The 20,505-nt window shown below is 41.5% G+C and overlaps 2 protein-coding genes across 6 annotated transcripts in view; one reads left to right on the forward strand and one right to left on the reverse strand.

The window, feature by feature from the left end:
* Nucleotides 1-14,838, forward strand: LOC124031339 (ETS domain-containing protein Elk-4-like). Of its 2 annotated transcripts, XM_046342435.1 has the most exons (6): nt 1-491; nt 6,910-7,124; nt 8,948-9,661; nt 9,810-10,058; nt 10,696-10,821; nt 11,836-14,838. In XM_046342435.1, the coding sequence occupies exons 2-6, from the start codon at nt 6,918-6,920 to the stop codon at nt 11,932-11,934; spliced, it is 1,395 nt and encodes a 464-aa protein (XP_046198391.1). In that variant the 5' UTR covers nt 1-491; nt 6,910-6,917; the 3' UTR covers nt 11,935-14,838. The 2 variants fall into 2 exon arrangements, with proteins under 2 accessions (XP_046198391.1, XP_046198392.1); XM_046342436.1 differs by lacking the exon at nt 9,810-10,058.
* The window catches only part of LOC124031340 (major facilitator superfamily domain-containing protein 4A-like), a 23,569-nt gene continuing 8,390 nt past the window's right edge, over nt 5,327-20,505 (reverse strand). For 3 of the 4 annotated variants that reach the window (XR_006838111.1, XR_006838110.1, XM_046342437.1), the window contains one exon: nt 20,365-20,421. Coding sequence is in view for 2 of the 4 variants with exons in the window: in XM_046342437.1 (XP_046198393.1) it covers nt 20,378-20,421 (44 nt within the window). In the remaining 2 variants the exon portion in view is untranslated. Of the gene's footprint in view, nt 7,047-20,364; nt 20,422-20,505 lie in introns of those variants that run through there. The other variant, XM_046342438.1, reaches the window with a different exon arrangement.

Consider the following 20,505-nt stretch of genomic DNA (forward strand, 5'->3'; position numbering starts at 1 on the left):
ACGAGCATCAGAAGCATGACAATAGCTAGTCGCTTATTTCTTAGCAAATTTGCCTTTTATAATGTAACTTGCGAAATTACATTACAGGCCTACACAATATGATTGTGGGTCGACAGCTAACTTATTTTAGCTTGCAGCATCGTTTAATATATATCATTTTTGCGAAGACAGGACGACAAATGTAACGAGCTGAAAGTAAAATTGGTTGGCGCGACGACACTTCAAACCACAGTAGCAGTCGGCGGTGACAAAAAACAATGCGTTTATGGAACGCAAGCATAACAAGGAAGTGATCTCAGCATGGTTTTAATTTCCTGTTCTTAAATATTCGCACTGTATTTTTATCGCCAAAAACGTGTACGGCAATTTATAGTTTTTACTTAATTTGCTACTCGGCTTTCTGGACATAGCAAGCTCGTTTTCTGTCATGTTTTGGGACTTTTATCGACACTTCTGGACGGCTCATATTTTAAGCGAGCTATACTAGTAAGGTAAGCTACCGACGTACCGTAACTAACGCTAGCGTAGTTCGCTAGTTACAATACTGTAAACCAGGTAGCTTGGTGACAAAGGGTATGACAGTAAATGCTAGCTAGCTAATTGCAATATGGGTAAATACATCGTTACATCCAATCTCAGCGTTAGGTTAGCTAAATTAGCGTTGGTTAACTACTAACGTTAGCGAAATGGCCATGTTGTAGCCAACAGCTAGCTGTCTGAATTTCAAGCTAGTTAATTTAGTAACTAAAAAAAAGCTATGACAACTATCACATTAACACCGTATTTTAGTGATTTGTACGGTATTGTTTTAGTGGACAAACTAAAACACCACTAACATATTGCAAGTGACATCTCACTCTTTTCTCCGTGGGTCCTAGCTGTGTGAGTGCTGTGTCGTTACATAGTCGGATAAACTCTAATCATATATATATATATATATTTATAAATAATCTTGTCTCTTGGCGGCCGCACTGAGAGCCAGTTGGTCCCTTTTTGACCCATTTTACACGGTCAGATTGTGAGTAGGGGGTGTGTCCCAGCTGGCCTGGATGAGTCAAGGCAGATTTACTTATCTAAGCCTCTTAGACGCACACGCATTAGGTAGGCAGTGTTCAGTACACAACCCTATCAGGCCTTCTTGCTCCATAAACCCATTTCCTATGCAGAGAGCAAGCAGTCAGATGTACCACATCAAACCGAGGTACAATTAGTTTTATATTAGATACTCGGTAGATATTGCGATTTCTAATCATTAATAACTTATGCAAAGAATACCATTATAATGATACAGTGCATTCAGAAAGTATTCAGACCCCATGACTTATTCCACATTGTTACGTTAGCCTTATTCTAAAATTGATTCCCCTCAATCTACACACACAATAGCCCATAATGACAAAGTGAACACAAGTTGACATTTTTGCAAATGTATTTAAAATAAACAAATCACATTTACATAAGTATTCAGAACCTTTATTGAAGCACCTTTGGCAGTGATTATAGCCTTGAGTATGATGCAAAAAGCTTGGCACACCTGTATTTGGGGAGTTATTCCCCATTCTACTCTTCAGCTCCTCGAGCTCTGTCAAGTTGTATGGGGAGTATCGTTGCACAGCTATATTCAGGTCTCTCCAGATGTTCTATCCTGCCTTTAGCTGGGCCACTGAAGGACATTGAGACTTGTCCTGAAGCCACTCCTACGTTGTGTTGGCTGTATGCTTAGGGTTGTCATCTTTTTTGGAAGGTGAACCTTCCTGAGGTCCTGAGCGCTCTGGAGCAGGTTTTCATCAGTGCTCCATTAATCTTTCCCTTGATCCTGACTAGTCTCCCAGTCACTGCTGCTGAAAAACATCCCAATAGCATGTTGCTGCCACCACACTTCACCGCAGGGATGGTGCCATATTTCGCTTGGCATTCAGGCCAAGTAGTTCAATCCTGGTTTCATCAGACCAGAGAACCATGTTTCCCATGCTCAGAGTCCTTTAAGTGCCTTTTGGCAAACTCGAAGCTGGCCGTCATGCCTTTTACTGAGGAGTGGCTTCCATCTGGCCACTCTATCGTAATTGGTGGAGTGTGGCAGAGGTTGTTGTTCTTCTGGAAGGTTCTCCCATCGCCACAGAGTAACTCTGTCAGAGTGACCATTGGGTTATTGGTCCCCTCCCTTCTTCCCTGATTGCTCAGTTTGGTTGGGCGGGCAGCTCTAGGAAGAGTCTTGGTGGTTCCAAAATTCATCCATTTAAGAACGATGGAGGCATTGTGTTCTTGGGGGACCTTCAATGCTGCAGACACTTTTTGGGTACCCTTCCCCAGATCTGTCTCAACACAATCCTGTCTCAGAGCTCTATGGACAATTCCTTCAACCTCATGTTTTTTTCTTTTTTTCTTTGACATGCACTGTCAACTGTGGGACCTTATATAGACAGGTGTGTGTGCCTTTCCAAATCATGTCCAATCAATATAATTTACTACAGGTGGACTCCAATCAAGTTGTAGAAACATGTTAAGGATGATCAATGGAAACAGGATGCACCTGAGCTCAATTTCAAGTCTCATAGCAAAGAGTCTGAATAGTTATGTAAATAAGGTATTTTTGTTCTTTTTTATTTTTAATATATTTGCAAACATTGCTAAAAACCTTTTTTCACTTTGTCGTTGGGGTGTATTGTTTGTAGATTGATGGAAACATGTATATATTTAATCAATTTTAGAACAAGGCTGTAACGTAACAAAATGTGGGAAAAGGGAAGGGGTTCAAATGCACTGTATATTCTGAATTGGACAAAAATCCACAGGTTTTTTTTGCAGGGGGGATGTTTTCTTTTATAATTTATTTTCTTCTGGCTTTCCATTTTCAGTAGCTCTTACACAAAGTGCCATGACTATGAAAATGATATAGTCTGAATCGGGGGAAGGATGGACAAAAATACACATCTTTTTGTATTTTATTAGAATTGTATTAGTTTTTAAAAAATCTTTCAATTTTCAATAGCTCTTACACATCATGCCATGAGTATGAAAATGATATTTTCTGAATTGGGGGAGGATGGACAAAAATCCGCAGGTTTTTTATTTGATTAATTTTCTTTTAGAATTTGTTTGAAAGCCCCCAATCTTCAGTAACTCTTAGACAAAGCATGCCATGACTATTGAAGTTCTCAATCGGGGAGGATGGACAAATATCCCGTTTTTTTTGTTTATTTGTAGGATTTGGGTGCTTTCAATCTTCATTAGCTTTTACACAAAGTGTGCCATGACTACAGAATGAGCTCCAAAACATGCTTTATTTATTGATTTTGATTATATAACTGACATTTTTATAATACATTTGTCATGCCTACTAAATGGAATTCAAACAATTGAACCGACGTCGGTCAATTAGTTGTTTAATAATCGAGGGATGAAAAAAAATCTTCAGTGTAAATCACTCAGCTCTAACAGCAGCTCATCTCTGTAATGCACCACCCCTATTACACTCTCCTTTCATGCAAAATCTCAGCAGGTGTAGTTTACTCCACCCAAAAATGATCAATAACAATAAACCTTGGCTACTTTCATGTTAACTTCTTAAGAAATGATCTTACCCAAGGTTGTCATCATAGGCCAGTTGTGACACCGCCATTGTCAGCTTGGAGAGATGCGTGTGCAGGTTGTTTTTACGGACGTGACGTCACACATTGATACTGACCCAAATGTATTTGATTCAGAATATATAGTTTTCATAGTCATGGCATGCTTTGTATAAGAGCTATTGAAGATTGAATGCCAGAAAATACAAAAATTTAAGGCAGGAAAACAGGCAGTAGCCTTATTTAAATTAAGATTCTAAAATGGTGTCTGGCCCAATCTCAGTATAATATTGTTTAGGGGAAGGAGCACATATGTAGGGCTTAATAGCTTTGATGTTTAGGTTGTTTTTGATTCATTTAGTTTAATTGTCTTGTTTAGCATTCATAATCAACCAACCAAAATCAGTTTTTAGCTTTACTAGCCTATTCACCTTTTTGTCATTTTAAAAACTAATGCTGTTCCTCAGTTTGAAAACAACCCAAGTCCTGTTTATAGCCCTATCCTTGTGGTATTTAAATATCTGAAGAGACAGGATAGATGTGGGCTCCACCTAGCCATTTCATGGGCCTGGACTGGAGTAGAATCCACCTTATTTCCTCCATACGCCAGGCTCATACAGTAGAGCTCTCCTCTGAGCCCCTCTTGTGTGTGTTCTCTCACTGCCGAGTTCACAGCCGAGTTAAACAGAACGAAGCTCCCTGCTCCTTTGTTGTTGTCCATGAAGTGGTGCGTGATGGGGTTATTCAGAGTTGTATGAAAGGCTGCTTTACCGCTGCACCCCCTCTAGTTCCCCTTTAGAGAAGTCCAAACAACACTAATGTCCCCTGCAGCTTTACGATTCAGAAATATAACGTGTCTGTCTCTCTCAAAGCCTTATGAATGAATGTACAGCATTTCTAGAGAACAGGTGAAAAGGTGTTTAAAACATGTTTTCTTCATGACTGATGACATTCAAGATGATATGCCTGACCAAGGAGCTGGGCTGTGCAGAATCACTGATCATCAAATCACCTTGAATTCCAAACAGTAACTCATTATTAGGTGATCAAGATTAGCAAATGCTGCAACTGACATTAAAATCTGATAGCCTTGGTGCCAGACTTTTTGTTGTTGTTGCTTTTGCGTTGTTGAGTGCAGAAAAGGGCAGATACTCCAGGCTTGTTGACTGAGGCTGCAGATTCTGAATGGGGAACTTTACAAGGCTATAAGTAGGAGCAGTTCACCAGTTTGATAAGGATGTTTCAAGCATTATGGACATAACAATTGCATGCAAAATCACAACTTTAATGTCTCACAGAATGAACAAACAAAATATAGGCTAAATGAAACGTATGTGTGTCTATGGTAGCCCGTGGGGGGAGTGTGTACCCCAAAAAACAGACTTTTTTTTCCCCCAATGGTGGCATGTTGAAGAAATAAAGAAAATAAGTAGCGTTATGGATGTTTCATGACATAAACAAGCTTTTTGGGGAGATTGAACATATAAGCAAAAGTCTAAGGTGTACAGTGCATTTGGAAAATATTCAGACCCCTTGACTTTTTAAAACATTTTGTTATGTTAGTCTTATTCTAAAATGTATTAAATCGTGTGTGTCCCTCAATCTACACACAATACCCCATAATGACAAGGCAAACACTGGTTTTTAGAAATGTTGTAAATATTACATTTACATAAGCATTCAGACCCTTTACTAAGTACCTTGTGAAACACCTTTAGCAGCGATTACAGCCTTGATTCTTTTTGGGTATGACGCTACAAGCCTTTTAAAAACCAAATTAAAATCCATTTTAGAATAAGGCTGTAACATAACAAAATGTGGGAAAAGGAAAGGGGTCTAAATACTTTCCGAATGCACTGGAAGTCTCGTATCAAAACAGCTATCTATTTAGCTAAACACAAAAATGTATATCTTTTGATATTGAAATTTCCATTTTTACTTTAGAAAGGTACAATGACCGTTATGAATGTTTGCCTGAATTAGACATTCAAATCTTAAAGATTTCTTGATCAAAATCTGTCAACGCATTTGGAATGTTTTAAAAATGTCAGCAAAAGGCATAGTGTTTTACGATTGCGTAATTACCTGAGTAGGGGCGGCAGGTGGTTAGTGTTGGACTAGTAACCGAAAGGTTGCTAGATTGAATCCCCGAGCTGACAAGGTAAAAATCTGTCGTTCTGCCCCTGAACAAGGCAGTTAACCGATTGTTCCTAGGCCATCATTGTAAATAGGAATTTGTTCTTAACTGACTTGCCTAGTTAAATAAAGGTTACATAAAAACAGTGTATACAAGACCAGGTACCACACCCTAAAATGTATTTTTCTCTCTCGCTCTTCATAAATATCAGCCCCTACCAGTTGAATGTTGACACAAAAATATAATATTTTGGGGTAATTACAATTTGTAACAAAATATGCAAATGAGACCATATGTATGTGCCTATACTGCCAATCTACTTTTCTGGACACTGGATGAAGGCAGTATATTTTGGAGGGCTTTCATTTGAAACTATTCACATATTATCTATAAAAAAACGTTACTGACATGTATGAGAAATGCATTTCAGCATATATTCAAGATATTCTTAGCTTGAACCCAACTTTCAAGATATCAACAATTGCTTCAGTAAAAGTCTAAGGGATACATCTCAGAACAAGCACACAAAATCTGGTGAATGCACAAGTCTGTGAAGCTACGATTTGATAAATCAATATCCATCACATTCATAACTTATCAATGTTACGGATATCATCATGCTGAAAAAGGGTATTGACAATGAAAAGAAAGGACCCATTTGTTGACCATATAAAATCTTAATGAAAGTTAGCTTTACAGAGAAAGTTGAAATAATCCGATGTATGGTTTACAATACAAAAACATAACAAAAAAAAGAAAAAACATTGCCTATCCCAGTCCCTCCCCCTATATTTATAAGACTATAGAACATACAAACAAAACTCAAGACACTCAATTTGCTCTGTATTGCTTCATTAACATCTCATCTTCCTCATTAACATTGGGGACAGGTGTGAGTGGAAAAACAAGCTCTGCGAGCCCTTTGTAATTGCAATGAAATATGAATGACTAAAAACCTTAGAGAGGTGGCCTCCTACACTGTAATATAAAATAAATCATGCAATTCCTGCTTTAATTGGTCAAATAAAGCCTGAACTCCAACATATAGACATGAATGATCATTTGGAATGTGGTTTCATTTGTAAATGTAACTTTATTTTTACATGCTCAGGTTGACTTTAACATGGAATCACCAATAACTAACTGCCTTTTGGTGACACTGCATGTCTGGTCTGTCATCTTCATCCCCTTTCTCTCTCTCTGTAGCGGGGAGCATGGACAGCTCCGTGACCCTGTGGCAGTTCCTTCTCCAGCTCCTATTGGACCCCACCAATGATCAGCTGATCTGCTGGACCAATGAGGAGGGCGAGTTCAAGCTGCTGCAGGCAGAGGAGGTGGCCAAACTGTGGGGCACCCGGAAGAACAAACCCAGCATGAACTACGACAAGCTCAGCAGAGCCCTAAGATACTACTACGACAAGGTACGCACACATGCATGCATAGGCTTTATACATTATTTTTCCTAATTCCATTTAGTTTTTTCACAAATTGTGTTCTCCTTTTTTGTTTTTCAAGGTTTCTGATTTGTCTAAAATGTTCAGGTTTTTGCTCTCAATATCACAGTTTTTAGTAGAAAAAAATCAATTGGATGTTCTAAGTCCACAACAATGGTTTAACCACATCAGCAGACCACTTTTGAGGTCTGGGAAAAATCCAAGATTCAAGTGCACACCAGCAAGTGCACACAGTGTCCTTGGCTTACTTGGTAGAGCATGGTACTTGCAACACCAGGGTTGTTAGTTTGATCCCCATGGGGGACCAGTATGAAAATGTATGAACTCACTACTGTAAGTCACTCTGGATAAGAGTGTCTGCTAAATGACAAAAATGTAAGAGCCTTGTTTGGTTAGCGCTGTTTTATGTAGTGCACATGTGATTGCATAGTTTGCTAAACAATAATCATGATATCATTCTGCCAGGTAGGCATAGGCTACTTTGTAGTTAACATTTAATTGCAAAGGTTTTTTGGAAAGCCTTCCCATCTACCAGAATACACAAACGAGCACACAGACGGGATTCACACGTTACCTCTTCAGAAAGTTGAAGGAAAATAAGAATCACTGATGCATTTTGTTCATGTCCTATGATAGTCCTATGATAAATGTCCAATACATTTTCAAATAAGTTCATTTTTGTATATTGTTGAATCCTGTTTTAATGTCTGGATTCCGTGATCTCGTCCACGTTCTCCGCATCACAGATTTTAGAGGGTCCTACACACACACACACACACACACACACACACACACACACACACACACACACACACACACACACACACACACACACACACACACACACACACACACACACACACACACACACACACACAGCAGAATACTGCACATAGCCCATCTATAATTTAGGCCAAACAACTAACTCTTCCCCTAATGTATTTATTTTGCTCCTTTGCACCCCATTATTTATATCTCTACTTTGCACATTCTTCCACTGCAAACCTACCATTCCAGTGTTTTACTTGCTATATTGTATTTACTTTGCCACCATGGCCTTCTTTTTTTGTTGTTGCCTTTACCTCCCTTATCTCACCTCATTTGCTCACATTGTATATAGACTTATTTTTCTACTGTATTATTGACTGTATGTTTGTTTTACTCCATGTGTGTTGTTATATGTGTCGAACTGCTATGCTTTATCTTGGCCAGGTCGCAATTGTAAATGAGAATTTGTTCTCAACTTGCCTACCTGGTTAAATAAAGTTGAAATAAAATGTTTACAAAAATACTATGACAAGGTACATACACTCAAACTTACACTCCCACACAATGCATTAACTTTGACAAGGGGCCCCTTGATGAGACCTGTTGAAAATGAGTGCAGGGTTTGGTTTAATGCTGAGCTGGGTAGAGCTATGGGCAAGGAAGTTTCTGTTTTGCCATCCTGTGATGTCACCACACCACCCAGAGTACTGCTGGGTTCCCTCACAGTACTGCTGGGTTCCCCCAGAGTACAGCTGGGTTCATGTGTCGCTGTTTGTCTCGTCCACTCTTCCTGTGGCTCGGCCTAAAGACAGCCTGCCGCTGTCAGTGGGTGGGGTGGTGAGCTGTATTTAGCTTGGTACAGACAGGAAGAATGGAACTGTCCCACACAGTGGTTACTCTGTGGGTTGTTTTTGGAAGAGAGAGAAAGGGGGAGGGGAGGAAAGAGAGAGTAGAGTGTGTCTTCTGTACATATTTTTCCACATAGCGTAACATTTCTTGCTCTCCCCTACTCTCTCTTCTAGAACATCATTAAGAAGGTGAACGGGCAGAAGTTTGTGTACCGTTTCGTCTCCTACCCAGACATCCTGAAAGGGGATGCCTCTGCTCGGCCGGAAGGGGAGGGGGGTGCAGGATGTAGCCTGCCCCTGTCCGAGAGGGGCGACAACAACTCCCGAGATGGTGAAGGTGGGGACAGGGGTGGAGGTATGACAGTGACACAGGGGTCCAGTACTAAGCCATCCAACCGTAATGACTACATCCACTCTGGCCTGTACACCTCCTTCACCCTCACCTCGCTGCAAAATGGACGCCAGCTCTTCAAGTCCATTAAGATGGAGAACCCAGCAGACAAGATGGCCGACAGGAAGTCCAATACCCAGGCTCAAGATCCACCCTCTCAGCAGCCATTGCTGTCGCCTTCAGTTATCAAGTTCGGGACCACCCCTCCCAAGAGAAGCCCTCTGATTTCAATAGAAACACCTAATCCGCCATTGTGCCCTCCCATGGGCGATGTCGTGATGACACACTCTGTCCTCCTGCCTCAGGCTGTGTGTGCGTTTGAGCAAGCCAAGCCCATGGAATCCTCAAGTCTTCGAATCCTGAATAGTTTCAGCCTATCAGAGTTGCCCACTCGGAGCCCCTCCCCCAGCATGGTGCCTGACTCCACCCAGGAGCTAGTAATCGACAGCGACATCGAGTCCATCTCCTCCCAGCCCACAGAGACGCAGATACAGGGGGTAAGGAAAACACACACGCACACACAACCTACCGCGACATGGAGACCATCTCCGTCCAGTCCACAGAGTTGCAGATTACTAAACATGAAGATGGATTTAGCATTCATGTTTTTGCTTTCTGTGATTCAACTGCCCCCCCCCCACTCAGGTGCAGAGTTTTTTCCAAGTGTCAGGTGGTGAGGTGTGTGTAGAGAACAGGGACAAGGGAGGGAATAGGGAGATGAGTTTATCTCCGTTGTGTGTGAGTGGCCATATCACAGGGGGCAAGGCCCGCAAGCCCCCTAAAGTCCTGGAGCTGTCCACTCCTACACTGGTGGTCACCACCTCTGACCTACCACCTATGAACCTCTGCAGCCCCTCCCTTCCCACCGCCTCTCTCACACCTGCATTGCTACAGGTGAGACACACACACACACACACATTCATTTTTATGCAATCTTATACACTCCAAATTATTTTGAGATGTGTTCTTGATTAGGAGAAGATACATTTACAATTAAGGATAAGGCTAAGTGAAATGTCAACACATTTCATTGCTAGTTTTCCCCCAGCAGATGGCAGCAATTTTGTAGTTTTATTGAACACCCATTCTACCAGTCTGAACAGAGTTACCATGACAATGAGATGTTGACGTTTGACCACGTGACAATGTGTTCCTGTTGTGATCTTAAGATTAGATCAGCAGGACCTGACAATGGTCTCATTATTCTCTCAGATTCTACCTCTATGGTTTAACGTCTATGTTAATGTGGTCATGAGACAGTGCTGTTTGAACCAGCCCCGGGCCAGCTTCTCCTCTGGGTTGACTTTTCCGTGGGCTGCTGTGAAACCCTCAAAGCCTCCATTATGGATACAGAAGAGCACATCTTTTCTCTTCTGGTCTTTATCAAGTCTGCACGACTACTTGCACTTAAAGCTGGAATTCTAGTTTTGAGAACAATTTTGTGCCATAATTTGAGATCTTCCCAAATGACTACTTATGTGTCCAAATCTATTGCTGACAATCTCCTTTTTTTGTGTGTGTGTATTTACAGACACCCACTCTGTTGCTGACCCCCAGTCCCCTTCTGTCTAACATCCACTTCTGGAGCACGCTCAGCCCGGTGGCTCCCCTCAGTCCTGCCACCCGGCGCCAGCAGGGCACACACACCCTGTTCCAGGTCAGAACACACCCCCACTCTCATCACTCTATCCTCACTCATCCCTCTCTCAGGGATCCCTCCAATCTCCACTGCACTTCAGTCTCTCTTATCCCTCTTTCTATCCTTGTCCTCTCTGTCAGTTTGATATGCATACTAGTGTGCTTCGAGCATGGAACGGTAATCAGAGTATGAGTCCAAATCAAAGTATATGAAACAGAACATGGATGGTTGTTCGCAGATGCATACTTTGTTTGTACATATTTCTCAGTATTAATCGATTCAAGCTTCAATTGAAATATTCCCAGGATTGTTGGTGTAATATGACGAGCCAAGTAAAAAAAGTATTTAGTCAGTCACCAATTGTGCAAGGTCTCCCACTTAAAAAGATGAGGCCTGTCATTTTCATCATAGGTACACTTCAACTATGACAGACAAAATGAGAAAAAAAATCCAGAAAAATCACATTTTAGGATTTTTAATGAATTTATTTGCAAATTATGGTGGAAAATAAGTATTTAGTCACCTACAAACAAGCAAGATTTCTGGCTCTCACAGAAAGAGGCTCCTCTGTCTTCCACTCGTTACCTGTATTAATGGCACCTGTTTGAACTTATCAGTATAAAAGACACCTGTCCATAAATTACAGGCCTCTCATCTTTTTAAGTGGGAGAACTTGCACAATTGGTGGCTGACAAAATACTTTTTTGCCCCACTGTAGGTGGCTCATAATTATGAAGTTACATGCTTGCATTTACTTTGTAGTTGTTTTGCCTGTATTGGTTAAAGGTAATGCAATGGCAGGGGAGTGCTTCTCAAATGTACATTTTTATGCATTCTCCACACTCTAGCATCCTCTGAGAACGAACTCTGAGCGTGGAGCACGGTAGTATGCATATTGAGAAACACCCTGTGTTTACTCCTTACTGTGTCGTCTGTTTCTGTCCTCTATTATATGGACCCAAATTCTGCTCTTTATGACCCATTTGAAGCAGTTCTGTGTTCTCATGTGTTCTCTTATGTGTTCTCTTCCAGTTCCCCTCGGTGCTCACCCCTCATTTCCATATCCCCACACACAACCTCGATGGGACCAACACCCCTGGACCCCTCACCCCAGACCCTCATAAGACATAAGAGACCTTATCCTTGGAACCTGTGCAGCCCCCAGACAATGAGGCCCTACTTCAGCTCCCCCCACACCCCCCAAACAGACACAAGACACGGTGGTTCACAACTCCCCTAAAGAGGGCTTAGCCAGACTTTTTAGGAATTGCCAAAGTAATGGGTGCTGCAAAGTTCATGGATTGGATGCTGAGCAGTCACAAATGTACATCTCTACCTGGAACAGGCAATTGTGTCTCTGTTCTTGAGACCAATGGTATTACAGATTTTTTTTTATGTGAACCTTCATATTATTTCCTTCTATTCTGTTTGATGCTGTGTTGTCAATTCCAATGCAGTTTTTTAGATGTTTTCATGGGTAATGTTCCTGCTATTTGTTGTAGGTTTTAAACCAGGGGTCTCCAACAGGTCAATCACGAGATACCAGTAACGCGCAATTTTCACGTGTTTCACTGCAAACTGTCATAAACAAATCTCACAAGTATCGGACACCGCAAGCTCCCAGCTACTATCTAACCAACGCAACATTGACATTATCCCCCCCTGGTTAGCCACTATTTGCTTAAAAAGCCAAAAATAGCACTACAGAACCATCGCTAGACCGGTACATTAGACGGCATACGAGATGCGCAATTAAATATTAAAAAAGGGGAATTTCACTCAAATCTAAATGTTTGTTCTTTTTATGCATTCACATTGATTCAGACCATCCAGTTTGGTTGTTTCTCTGAACAATTGTAATTTGAGAGTCAAACTAAAAAAATCTAAAACCAGGAAAAATAAAACTGAGAACAGAATTTGGGAAAATATTAAACCAAATTTGGAGATTTTTATTTTATTTTTGTAGGGCCCTCCTTAGTTTTTTAGTAACCATTATTTTACCAGGTATATTGACAGAAAAGAGTGTACTGCTTTCTCTTGTACACAAAGGATCCAGAGAGGAGAATAATGTATATATTTGAAAGCTAGAAAATAATTTGTAGCTCGTGACATGTTACATTTGTTAAAAGTTGGAGACCACCTCAGATGGGAAATGCTTCTACTGGCCTCACACTTGGTGTTGGCAAGCAGAAACTGTTGCCATAACAGATTAAGTCCTTACTGTAACGCCCTCACATCAGAACAAAACCAAAACACCTCACACCCACCATTTATACCAGAGACAAATGGGCATATGTGACCTATGGGTTGGTAATGCTTGAATTTGTGTGAAAAAGCCCATATACCTCTAGGTACATTTATGAGAAGCCATAACCATTACCTTTGTCCCAACCTTAAACCTGGCCTTAACCATATTCCTAACCTACAAAGGAAATCTAAACCAACCTGTGGCCTCATGTAGTACAATGGACCATTATTATCACCTCCTTTGACAAATGGCCACGAACCTTGTGGAGATTGAGCAAATAATGATCCTCACCCTAAACTAACCCTAAGGCTATGCACTTCTGTTGATATAAAGCCATAAGAAAAACATTAAATGTGTGAAGCAAAATCACATCTTGATTCCGAATATAGAATTGATAAGTGAGGAGTACTTTCGCTGGCGCTAGTGTTGGATGGCATATTGTCACTAACCCACAGCATTGCTCCATAAGACTCAGCCATTCTAATGTGGTGCCTTAACCCCCAAGCCAAACATGAAGAGGAGGAACAACCATCCCTCCTCTCCACCCTATCCTACTCCCTCTGCCCTGGTCTCCTGTGCCTATACGCTCTCCCTGGGAGCAAACCTCAGCTTCTACAGAGCACTAACAGTATTTTGTTTATAACGTGAATTGATCAAGTAAAAGACTACAATGTAAGTATTCTAGATTTCTACCGGTCCTTTACTGGTCTAAAGTCGGCTCTCCTATGTGTTTCCTCTCCCAGGTGTGGGTAAAATGACCCGTGTGGAAAAATGGCCAGTGAATAGCCTGGATGGTGCCAGTCTGTTTCTGCATTGCAAACATGTCACCTTGTCAAGACTGTTTAGAAAATGGCAATGATGTGGCACGGTTGAAGGCAAAAGCAGGCTGTCAGAATACCCACACAGGGTGTTCAAAGCCTGTCACAATAGTGTTTCTTTTACTTATTCTCATGACATAATATTTACATTTTGGTGTATATGATTCATGTTTTAGAACAGGTTTGCATAGGTATTATGATTTGAATGAGTCATCTTAAGTATGAAATATCATCACCCACATTTGCAAGTCCTGTGAATGAGGAACATGAGCTTTTAATGTACCACAAATAATTTCTAGGGAGATTCTGCTAAACGTGATTTTGCACGAGCTAAAACATGTACACATGTATATGATTTATCAGCATACCTTCAAACCTGTCTTAATCCCCCTCTTCTTTCCCTCTCTTTGTGTCTGTTATCTGCTTATGAGGTGTCAGATACTATTTTCTCTGTCATATGATTGTGATGAACTTCAGCTGACATGTATTTTCAATGAATTCCGTCTCCCTATCACCCTAACAATCTGAATTGTAATCTGTGGTTTTGTTACATGACCAGATGCGAGGCTCCATGCTGTTCTGTAGTCTGTTTTTAATGGTGATGTCTTTGGTTTTTACACCGTTTTCTATACTCATTGTTGGACTAATGGCATTGACTATTTGAGCATCGAAGCCTTAAGGAGTGAAACTTAAATCCATGTCTTTGTTAGGTATTTTGATATTGTTAATATTGTCTGTGTAGGTGTGTCTTAATGTTGGCATTTAGAACAATGGGGTGCCTGTAGTATGAGATTTTACAGCATCGCTTTTCTGCGTTTCAAATTATACTTCTTTCAAAAAGCTATATTGATCTAATTATAGCTGTAGATGAATATTGTGTACATTTCTATTTCCCAATCAACAGAAAAACTATGCACAAAGTACTTTATAATGCAATTCTAAGGATTAAATCTTTAATGTTTATTCTAAGGAAGTGTGTCTAAGAGGCATAACTTTAAATGAAGCAGAGCCCCTATGTTTAGTTTGGCCTTATAACAGACGCGTATTACCTCTAAACTAAAGAGTTGGATTTATTAACTTGATGCAGTAGTCAGAAACAGTTCTATATTCATAACTATAGTTCTGATAAAGACAACCTCTGAATATGTAGGCATATTAATGATTTTGATTCATGTTTCATTCATTAGACCCTGTTGCACAAAACATTCGTCAATCTAAGTTACATGACAAAAAAAAAGTCTAAATCTGTCAAGCTAGATAGAGTTTTGTTGCATTGGACACGTCTCAATCCACCACATCCCCCAGTGTGACATCCACATCTGAGGTGAAACGTGGCAGAGCTAGACCGGTGTTTGTCAGACCATGAGACATCCCGAAAATCGGTCTTCTCACATAAATGTCTAGTGTCTGAAGGGTTTGACTTACACTGTGGAAAGGGAAGATTCTCACGAACACGATGGTGTTCTCTGTTTTGCTCTAGGATCCCCACAAGTGTCACGGGACTCATCTGAAGGTAACCTGTACCTGTATAAAAAAAATGTATTACGGTAGTTTTGTGCCTACCCCAAAAAGGGGTTAAATAAATAAAAATATTTATTTCCTGAGTTTTTAAAATATTTCCTAGATTTAAGACGGGACACTTCAAAGCCTTGTTTCTTATAATGTATTTTGTTCACTATCCCTTTACCATTTTATGAATGTTATTCAATGCGTTTCTATGGGCTTTAGTAGTAACGGCCGAAATCAATATTTTATCAGAATAAAAAAATGAATTTAAAAAAAGTTTGATACCTTAAGGTGTCCTAAAATTTAAAAGGAAAATGATCCATAGTATGACCATTTTAAAACAATTCCATATGTCAGCTTAGCACCCCCCCCTCCCCCAACACCTTTGACTAAATAATTTAACCACTTTTCCTTGAATCACAATTCAATTATTAAACCGGTACTTTCAGTTTAAAACCGTTGTCTATTGGCTCACCCGTAACATATTTAAAAAAAATCCCAATCAAAAGCTGTCAGTTTAAGCTAAAGATATATATTTTTTTGTATGGGCTGCGTCTCAGTCCACCTCCTCCGCCTGTCAGGCTTCCGCATCTGCGGTGGAAAGTGTTTGTCAGACACATTTATGTTGTGTCTGAACAGTTTGGCCTACACACTGTTGACAACTCTATGGAAAGGGGAGACTCACAAATACGATTGTGTTCTGCTCTAGGACCCCCACGAGTGTCATGAGAATCTAGAATCTGAAAGCAACCCATACAAACAAATGGAGGTATTGTGCCAACAAGGTAAGGGGTTAAATGTGTGTAAAAAAAGAAATATTTCCTGACCTTTCTTATACACAAGCTTGGCACACCTGTATTTGGGAAGTTTCTCACATTCTTCTCTGCAGATCCTCTCAAGCGTTGTCAGGTTGGTTGGGGAGCGTTGCTGCACAGCTATTTACAGGTCTCTCCAAAGCTGTTAGATAGGGTTCAAGTCTGGCCTCTGGCTGGGCCACTCAAGAACATTCAGCCACTCCTGCTTTGTCTTGGCTGTGTGCTTAGGTTTGTTGTCCTGTTGTAAAGTTAACCGTCACCCCAATCTGAGGTCCTGAGCACTCTGGAGCAGGTTTTCATCAAGGATCTCTGTACTTTGCTCTGTTCATCTTTGCCTCGATCCTGACTAATCTCCCAGTCCCTGCCTGTGAAAAACATCCCCACAGCATGATGCTGCCATCACCATAGTTCACAGTAGGGATGGTGCCAGGTTTCCTCCAGACATGACACTTGGCATTCAGGCCAAAGAGTTCAATCTTGGTTTCATCAGACCAGAGAATCTTGTTTCTCATGGTTTGAGAGTCCTTTAGGTGCCTTTTGGATAATTCCAGGCTAGTTGTCATGTGCCTTTTACTGACGAATGTCTTCCGATTGGTGGAGTGCTACAGAGATGCTTGTCCTTCTGGAAGGTTCTCCCCATCTCTACAGAGGAAATCTAGAGCTCTGTCAGAGTGACCATTGTGTTCTTGATCACCTCCCTGACCAAGGCCCTTCTCCCCCGATTGCTCAGTTTGGCCGGGCGGCCAGCTCTAGGAAGAGTCTTGGTAGTTCCAAACTTCTTCCATTTGATAATGATGGAGGCCACTGTGTTCTTGGGGACCTTCAATGCTGCAGACATTTTTGTGCCTCGACACAATGCTGTCTTGGAGCTCTACAGACCATTCCTTTGACCTCACGGCTTGGTTTTTGCTCTGACATGCATTGTCAACTGTAGGACCTTATATAGACAGGTATGTGCCTTTCCAAATCATGTCCAATCAATTGAATTTACCACAGGTGGACTCCAAGTTGTAGAAACATCTCACGGATGATCAATGAAAACAGGATGCACCTGAGCTCAATTTCAAGTCTCATAGCAAAGGGTCTAAATACTTATGTAAATAAGGTATTTCTGTTCTTTATTGTTTATACATTTGCCAACATTTAAAAAAACTATTATCACTTTGTCATTTTGGGGTATTGTGTGTAAATTGCAGAGTTTTTTTATTTTATCCATTTTAAAATAAGGCTGTAGTAACAAAATGAGGAAAAGGTCATTGGGTCTGAATACTTTCCAAATGCACTTTATATGGATATCAAAACGTCATGCCCGAGTAAGCCTACACGAAAGTGTTTCGAAATGAGAAAAAAGTTGTTTGAAAAACAGTTGGAACCATTTTACTGTTTGACCGCTAGGTTTTTATGGCTATTATGACACCTCTACTGTGGGGCTCTATTATGTGACTTGTTAAGCAAATCTTTACTCCTGAACTTATTGCCATAACAAGGGGGTTGAATACTTATTTCAGCTTTTCAGTTTGAATTAATTTGTAAATAGTTCGAAAAACAGTGTGTGTAGGCCAGTGACAACAAATCTCAATTTAATCAATTTAAAATTCAGGCTAACACAACAAAATGTGGGAGAAGGGTGACATGTCTAAGCTGGGTTATCACTAGACCAAGGGCTCTGCATGACTTGCATTAATTATTATTAAGGGTATGTTTTGGAACTAGCTGGCCGACTGGCCGGACCTATTTTGCCGGCCGGACCTGCCTGGCTGGTCAATTAGTAGGTCAGGCCAGCAAGATAGGTCCAGCCAGTTGGCCAGTTAGGTCTGCCAGATAAGTCCAGCCAGGTAGGTCCAGCTGGCCAGCCAGCCAGCGAGCTAGGTAGGTTGGTCGGGCCAAGTAGGTCCGACCAGCCAGGTTGGCCAGGTAGGTCTGGCTAGCCAGATAGTAAGGTCATGCTGGCCGGGCAGCCTGGTAGGTCTGGCTAGTCAGATAGTAAGGTCATGCTGGCCTGGCAGCCAGGTAGGTCTGGCTAGTCAGATAGTAAGGTCATGCTGGCCGGGCAGCCAGGTAGGTCTGGCTAGTCAGATAGTAAGGTCATGCTGGCCGGGCAGCCTGGTAGGTCTGGCTAGTCAGATAGTAAGGTCATGCTGGCCGGGCAGCCAGGTAGGTAGGTTCCAAGTGGGTGGGCATGGCTGCACCTGCCCAGCCACGTGAAATCCACAGAATAGGTCCTAATGAATTAATTTCAACTGACTCATTTCCTTCTGTGAACTGTAACTCAGTAGAATCTTTGCAATTGTTGCACGTTGCATTTATATTTTTGTTCACTATATCAGAATATACACTATAACAATTATCCGACCATGTAAAATCCTAATTCAGCCTACACAGATATTGCACATTTCATTAAAAAACAGATGCTTGAGAGTAGCACAATCACCAGATGGTGTCGCAAAGTATTGGAAAAGTAGTATGGGTTGCACCTCCATCACTCGGTCACGTCATTGCAATTGTTATCAACACAGGCACATTGATGTCCAAAAGTAGAAAGGGAGCTGATAACTGTTTCGCCCAGTGAAGTAGTCGAGTCACTAAACCTCGAGTCCGAAATCGAGTTCCAAGTCCCCTGTGTCCAAGTCCAAGTAAGAGTCAATAATTATCGAGTCACGTCCATGGCTGAAGTCCCCGTGCTCAAGTCCTGGTCCAAGTACTGAAGTCTGAGTCGTTGGGTCCACATTAACTCACCGTTTTCTCAGAGGAAAAGAGGGAGACTTGGCTAGTTCATTGGTTACAGAACCTCGCTATGACAAGCGGTGGGGAAACTACACAGGCGACAAGCGATAGAGACTACACATTTTTAAACGTTTCTACACTCAAGGGACAGAGACATAGCTAGACTGTTGTTTTACTCTTAAACTTAATGCTATTGTTTTTCATCTCGTAAAACAGCTTGTGTTTCATAACCAGGCTTGCTGGTGACTGTTTAGCTACAGGTGAAGCAAGAGATTCGCCTAAGTGATGTGTATAATAGGAGGCAATAGGAGGCAGAGCCTGTCTGCTCACGCTCATCGCTTGCTCCCCAGCAGCTCACAAGCTGGTATAGGCTGTGTGTGCCGGGTCCTTCCCACTGCTGAACGGAACTGTGTTGCGCATCTGTGCTGCAAATAATAATTGTGCTTATCACTGGAAAGCTCTCAATCTCTCCAAAAACTATTGTCCTGTCCACTCAGTAGTCAGATTTTAGTCACAGATAATTTAGTCTCCTCCTGTTTAAAGTCAAATGAAAGGGTTTTCTGGGTTTATTTAGTCAGTTATAACCTCCTCAATTGCAGCTGAAAAATAGGTGTTACCGCTTATTTTGCTCTGGGATAGACAAGAGGTGGGGGAGAGGTTGAGGGTAGGAGAAAGAGGTTGAAGGTGGTGTGGGAGCGAAGCAGCGAGTAGGGTGTGGGAGTGGAGAAAGAGTGGACGAACTTGGGAGTAAGGGAGCAGTAGAGGGTAGGATGGGGAGAGTGGTTTAAACGGTGGAGTGGTGATGGGATTGGGCATACCTACTAAATGTATCAAATCATACTACATAGCTGAAATGCGAGACTGTCAGTCGGACGGACGGACGGATACTGAGGGAGAGAGAGAGAAGAGGAAATACAGGATTTTGAATGAAACACATGGACCATGACTAAAGAATATCAATCAAATGCATTTATAAATCCCTTTTTACACCAGCCGATGTCTCAAAGTGCTATACAGAAACCCAGCTTAAAACCCCAAACAACAAGCAATGCAGCTGTAGAAGCACGGTGGCTTGGAAAAACTTAATAGAAAGGACGGAACCTAGGAAGAAACCTAGAGAGGAACCAGGCTCTGAGGGGTGGCCAGTCCTCTTCTGGCTGTGCCAGGTTGAGATAACAGTACATGGCCAAGATGTTCAAACGTTCTTAGATGACCAGCAGGGTCAAATAATAATAATCACAGTGGTTGTAGAGGGTGCAACAGGTCAGCACCTCAGGAGTAAATGTCAGTTGGCTTTTCATAGCTGATCATTCAGAGTAAGAGACGGCAGGTGCAGTAGAGAGAGAGAGGACCGGGACAAGGTAGCACGTCCAGTGAACAGGTCAGGGTTCCATAGTCGCAGGCAGAACAGTTAAAACTGGAGCAGCAGCACGACCAGGTGGACTGGGGACAGCAAGGAGTCATCAGACCAGGTAGTCCTGAGGCATGGTCCTAGGGCTAAGATCCTCTGAGAAAAAAAGAGAGAGGGAAAGAGAGAGCGAGAAAGAGAATTAGAGGGAGCATACTTAAATTCACACAGGACACCGGATAA

The sequence above is a fragment of the Oncorhynchus gorbuscha genome, linkage group LG03 (genome assembly GCF_021184085.1).
Source record: "Oncorhynchus gorbuscha isolate QuinsamMale2020 ecotype Even-year linkage group LG03, OgorEven_v1.0, whole genome shotgun sequence".
Lineage (NCBI taxonomy): Eukaryota > Metazoa > Chordata > Actinopteri > Salmoniformes > Salmonidae > Oncorhynchus > Oncorhynchus gorbuscha.